The sequence below is a fragment of the Poeciliopsis prolifica genome, unplaced genomic scaffold (assembly GCF_027474105.1).
Source record: "Poeciliopsis prolifica strain line A6 unplaced genomic scaffold, Auburn_PproV2 SCAFFOLD001, whole genome shotgun sequence".
Classification (NCBI taxonomy): Eukaryota; Metazoa; Chordata; class Actinopteri; order Cyprinodontiformes; family Poeciliidae; genus Poeciliopsis; species Poeciliopsis prolifica.
The window spans coordinates 8832221-8837884 of record NW_026562376.1 but is presented as its reverse complement, the minus strand read 5'-3'; the positions used below and the strand labels follow the sequence as shown (position 1 = coordinate 8837884).

At 35.6% G+C, this 5664-nt stretch overlaps 1 protein-coding gene across 1 annotated transcript; it reads left to right on the top strand.

The window, feature by feature from the left end:
- Positions 1-866: 866 nt before the first annotated feature.
- On the top strand, positions 867-5290 carry ctsh (cathepsin H). The gene is made up of 12 exons (XM_055029601.1): positions 867-1038; positions 1177-1208; positions 1327-1432; positions 1515-1585; positions 1684-1788; positions 3723-3809; positions 3902-3957; positions 4037-4118; positions 4203-4271; positions 4353-4459; positions 4768-4893; positions 4972-5290. Exons 1-12 carry the CDS (start codon positions 972-974, stop codon positions 5039-5041), a joined length of 978 nt encoding a protein of 325 aa, XP_054885576.1. The 5' UTR covers positions 867-971; the 3' UTR covers positions 5042-5290.
- Positions 5291-5664: the final 374 nt, after the last annotated feature.

Sequence of the window (5664 nt, the reverse complement as noted above, 5' to 3'; positions counted from 1 at the left end):
GTTATGTTGTTTCAAGTGTTTTTGTAGATCTAATAGTTCTGCACAAACAATTTTGTAATAAGGCTAAAATATATGAAGTGTCCGACAGGAAAACTAGGACTTATTGTCTTTGTTGAATATCAATTTAAAATTAAAAAGCAGGATTGCTTTTAGTGGAAGACTAAATTAGGTGAATCAGACTCCATAAAAATTATACAAAATATATAAACCTCAATCATCTACGCCAAAAATACTTGAAAACCAGATACTAGCTTGTATCTTTCTATTACAATGAAGCATAACATTAATACATTTCTATTTAATATTGTTTCAATTCAACCAAAAAATTATTTTTCTAAGACGCAATGAGACAGACAATTTCTAAAGACAACTTAGCAATGTAAAAAGAGTACCAATTTTGAAAAAGCATGTACCTGTTTTTCATTGACCCTGTTTGCATGTCATTTCTTTTTTCATGGTTTATATTTGCTATTGAGCACAAAGCATTTGTGAACTGAACAACCTCCTTAAAATTGCCCTAATCATTAGCTCCTTTCACAGGTTCTCCATCAGGTTAATATAAAACTAAATGGAGATTTGGACAGTTTTCCTAATTGGCCATCTTGAACCCAGAAACTTATGCTGGACTTTGGTGCTCTTTTAGTTGTTCATTTCATATTTAAAACGTTATGCTAAAGCATAGCATGGCAATGCTACTACAACTTCTCCAAATGAGCTATAGATCAGCAGCAGATTATATGTTAACCTGTGTGAGTTAGCTGAGCCTCTCCCTCTCCTCTTGTCTACTCCATAGTTACGACTGTGGCAGGAGGAGCTGTGTTTTTTTATTGGTGCCTTATTCCGACAACAAACTGACGTCACAAACTGCTGAACGTTTCATGTTACTTGTATAAGGCAGGACTTCACCTCGTGACTCCCTCAACTGTTTTCTGTCCACCTTTCCCTCCTGCTGGAGCGAACAACAAGTGAACATGACGAGGGTCTGGCTTCTGCTCAGCTTCGTGTCCTTAACTTCAGCTTTTTACTTGACTAAACGAGGTAAGACGTTCATACTTCAGCGGCTCTTATTGTTCGCTTTTGCAGAGTTTCGCTTTCAGTATACCAACTTGGTGTCAAGCTCTTTTTTACTGTTCATTTTCTGCACCCGACGCATTTTAATGCTCTATTATTTTTCAGACGAGTTTCATTTCAAATTATGGATGGCACAGGTGGGTCTGTTTACATTTTTCACTTCCTGCTGAAAGTTTTCTGTGTTCAGTGTTACACAGCAGTTACCTGTGGTGAAAAAAATCAGTGCAGCACTGACAGGAAACTTTCCATGTACAGTACAACAAAGCGTACGACTTCGAGGAGTATTACCAAAGACTACAAATATTCACAGAAAACAAGAGGAGGATTGACAAACATAATGAGGGGAATCACTCTTTCACAAGTAGGATGTTTTTTTTTTCCATTATTCTCATTAATTTTATTATTTGACACCCTTCTAAACTGTTTTTCTAATCTCTATAAAGTGGGACTCAACCAGTTTTCGGACATGACGTTCAAAGAGTTCCGAATGTCTTTCCTCTTGTCTGAGCCACAGGTAATGTCATTTCCACCAAACTTTGTTCACAAAGAACTTGTCTGTGGGATTTTCTGTCACAACATTAATTTAACCTGGAAGCCTATTGCAATTTGCAGAACTGCTCTGCCACTAAGGGGAACTATGTCAGCAGTAATGGACCACATCCAGACTCAATTGATTGGAGAGAGAAGGGAGATTATATAACACCAGTAAAGAATCAGGTAAAGTTAAATTCCTATGCTTACAATATAGCTTTTTATATATATATATCTTTTCCCATTTATATAGAAGTAGCGCACTTTGTACTTGCACAAAGTTTTGATACCTGCAAAGGAGACACTAACATGTAAAAACATAACTTTTCTTGAACACATGAACAACCCACATCTCCCATTACTGTCAAAATGTCCTGATATTTGGATATTTGGTGTCACATTGCATTTTAACATAACATGAAACTTTAAACTTAACAGAGGAGATTCTTACCTTTACTGTCCTTTATGTTTATTAATTATAATAGTAATTTCTAATTCTTGCACAATTTTGTTTTCTTTGTTATTTTGTGTGGTTTTTTTAAACAAATTATTTTTGAAGTGCGTTAATTATACATTGATTGCTCGATTGTAGATCAACCTCAAACTGAAATGGTACCAGAAGATAAGCTGCTTTAAGCGAATGACGCTCCAGCGTCACCTAGCTTTGCCTCTGACACAAGAATTCACAACGTAATCTAAGTTAAGCAAGGCAAACACAAGTCACAACTCTGAGATGAGATATATAGCTACTCCTTGTAATCACCATTGTTAGGGAATTGATTACTAGTGTTGAAATAGAATTTTAAAGTAGCACAATAGTACATAAGTTAACTTTTAGGTTAAGATAAACTTAGATACAAATCCAAACTGGGACAGCTGGTGACTCTCTGAACTTACATAAATTTCTAATCAGAAAGCAGTCTTATACTCCTTAAGGAACATTTCAGACAGGGAGTGTATTGGCTATCAGGGCAATAAATTCTTTACTCAGGGTTGAATAGTTCAGGCAAACACTAAGAACTATAGAAGTCTGTTACAACATATAATCAAACATATTGGTATATTTCTTTAAGCATTAAAAAGTATGTTTTTAATTAGTTAGTTTTAGATCCAAACTTATAGTCCTTATTTAGCATTACATTTTGTGCAAGCTTGGTTAAAAAAACACCAACTAGTTTCTTGTTAAAGCATCTTGAGGCAGAGATAACATTCCAGTTCCACGCTGTAAATCAGGTCGGAGCCTGGTACGAGAAGAGCTGGGGGTTTGGGTCTCAGAGGTAATAAAATTAACATTAAGACAGCCCACACAAAGGAAAAGAACACACCTCCTAATGCATATATTTAAATGAGGAGAATACACATTCTATAAAATGATTTGTTTTACAGCAGAAGTTGGAATCTCTTTGTGCTGAGTGAGAGTTTCCCGGAGGATGCATCTTCTGTTAATTTTTTGTCTTTTTACTCAGTTCATTGTCTCTGTTTTGTCATGTCTTGGACTTTTGATAATCTAGGTGAGATGCTTGTTGTAACATTCTGTATTGCATTGAATTCTTCGGATAAAACTCTGAATATCTGAAGTCTGACGTCGTATGATTGCTCTTTCTCCCTCGACACTTACACAGACACAAGAACCTAGGACAGAGGAATACATTAACGAGCTAAATCAAGTTATTCCTCTTTTTAATTCTTAACACTAGTCACTGATATCAGCTTGGAGTGGTTGCAGACTGACTTGAAGTCAAAACAATTCAGCTAATATGATGGGCTAATAAAACTTCCATCCCAAGATAATGAGACAGTTATTAAGAATGGGAATGGAAAATAAAAATAAAAAAGTGATGTTACTTCTAATAGAGCTCTCTGACTGTTCTCACCTGATGCAGTAGCACCCTGAATTTCACACTACCCATACAATACTCTTACAGTATACAAAATAGCAACACGTCCAAAACAACACCCACAAACATGACGCAAACTGATGTTCCACAATATGGTGTTCATTCTTCTTTATTTAGACCAGATTTGTAATACATACATAGCCCATAAATATCAGCTATGTACAATATGTGACATCAACTTTTTCTTATTTTTTTGGTTTGTTATTAATTATTACATTTCAGGGGGCCTGTGGAAGTTGCTGGACTTTTTCCACAACTGGCTGTTTGGAGTCCGTTACTGCTATCTCCACTGGGAAGCTTGTTCCTCTGGTGACATACTTTTATTTTGTTGCCAAAACCTATATTCTTGTGGCCAGAAATGACTGTAGTGATCTAATACTGACTCTTCTTGTATGATTCAGTCAGAACAGCAGCTGGTAGACTGCGCCCAGGATTTCAACAACCATGGATGTAATGGGTATGTGCTTGCATGTTTCCATCCCCTTTTAATGCTTTCCTTGCATCATCTATAATCGAGACCTGTATTTGTCCCCTAGCGGTCTTCCCAGTCAAGCATTTGAGTACATCATGTACAACAAGGGGCTGATGACAGAGAAGGATTACCCATACACATCTGTGGTAATTTTTCAGCCGTTCTAAATGCTGAATGTTAAAGGCGCCTTTAATGATATGATGTAACATTTTTTTCTTGGGTTATTTAAGGAGGGTCTATGTGTTTATAAGCCACCCATGGCTGCTGCTTTTGTGAAGGAAGTGAGGAACATAACAGCGGTAAGTGACAATTGGCATTATTTTAAAAAAATTATCTTTATGAAAGTGTAAGAAGGGAAAAGGTTTATTGTTGTTTCTCAGTACGACGAGATGGGAATGGTTGATGCTGTCGGCACTCTCAATCCTGTTAGTTTTGCCTTTGAGGTAACCGAAGACTTCATCCATTACCACCAGGGTGTGTATACCAGGTGAGAGCAAATGTAGACGTGGAAGTTGTTAAAACCTAATATGAAAAAACATATATATTTGTGTTTAAACTTTGTATGTTGAGATTTTTCTGTAATTATTGTAGATAAAAATTTGCATTTTAAATTTTCTCCCAAATGAGTAAAATGCAGAGCTAAATTCATACATCAATTCATATAAATTCTTAGTACTAAAACACAGGACTTTTATGCAAATATAAGTTATTTTGATAATTTCAGTTCCTCATTCCCTATACAATCAGTCATGAGTAAAAAGTCACATGTCACTTTTGGTCTGTTCCTGCTTCCAGCACTAAATGCCACAACACAACAGATAAGGTGAATCATGCTGTGCTAGCTGTTGGCTATGGACAAGAGAACGGTACCCCCTACTGGATAGTGAAGAACTCATGGGGACCTAATTGGGGCATAGACGGGTAAACCTCTTTTTTTAGTTACATAGTCCAGAAATATCAGTGCAGGCCTACAAAAATAACAACTTTTTGCCCTCACAGGTACTTCCGTATTGAAAGAGGAAAGAATATGTGTGGACTCGCTGCCTGCTCATCTTTTCCGGTGGTGTGATCTTATTTCATGGCATGTCTCACAAAATGACATGTCTCACAAAATAAAAGCACAATGAGCAAATTTTTTAACTATAGCAATAAAATGCATTCTCTATATTTGACTGAAGAGTTTTAATCTCTGTGAAGCCATTATTATGTGATGGATTGAATCATATTTAGATTTATGGGTAATTGTGATAACTGAGATAATTACATTGTTGTTTAATCTTTCATGCATCAAATTTAAAAATAAAATATTTTAAACTTTTGTTTAAATTTTTGTGTGTGTTTCTTTAACCAGTTTATTGGAGGTGGAAAGAACTTTCCCAGATATGACAGGAAATTAGTTTTTCAAAACTTACCAGTTTAGATGTTAGTGCATAATTGTAAGACATTACAGTTAAACATGCAGTGATGAATTTCTGCAAAGAAAGAAAATAAGATAAATCAGCGTACCTCCAATTGCCATGAACATGTTTTATTTTAGTTCAATTGAATCCAGGACCTTGGTAAGATATATAATGTCAGATCATGAAAATAATAACTAACTTTAGTAAAGATACCAATTGAATCATCCAAGATTTGAGACTGGCTGGCTTTTATCATACTAGTTGATAGCAGTTTGGTACATCCTGTCATGCA

Excerpts from the sequence above, each read along its gene's own strand:
- ctsh (XM_055029601.1), top strand. The coding sequence starts at position 972 with ATGACGAGGGTCTGGCTTCTGCTCAGCTTCGTGTCCTTAACTTCAGCT. Across the intron at positions 1,209-1,326 it reads TCAAATTATGGATGGCACAG|TACAACAAAGCGTACGACTT; the intron begins GTGGGTCTGTTT and ends TTCCATGTACAG. Across the intron at positions 3,810-3,901 it reads CTGGGAAGCTTGTTCCTCTG|TCAGAACAGCAGCTGGTAGA; the intron begins GTGACATACTTT and ends TGTATGATTCAG.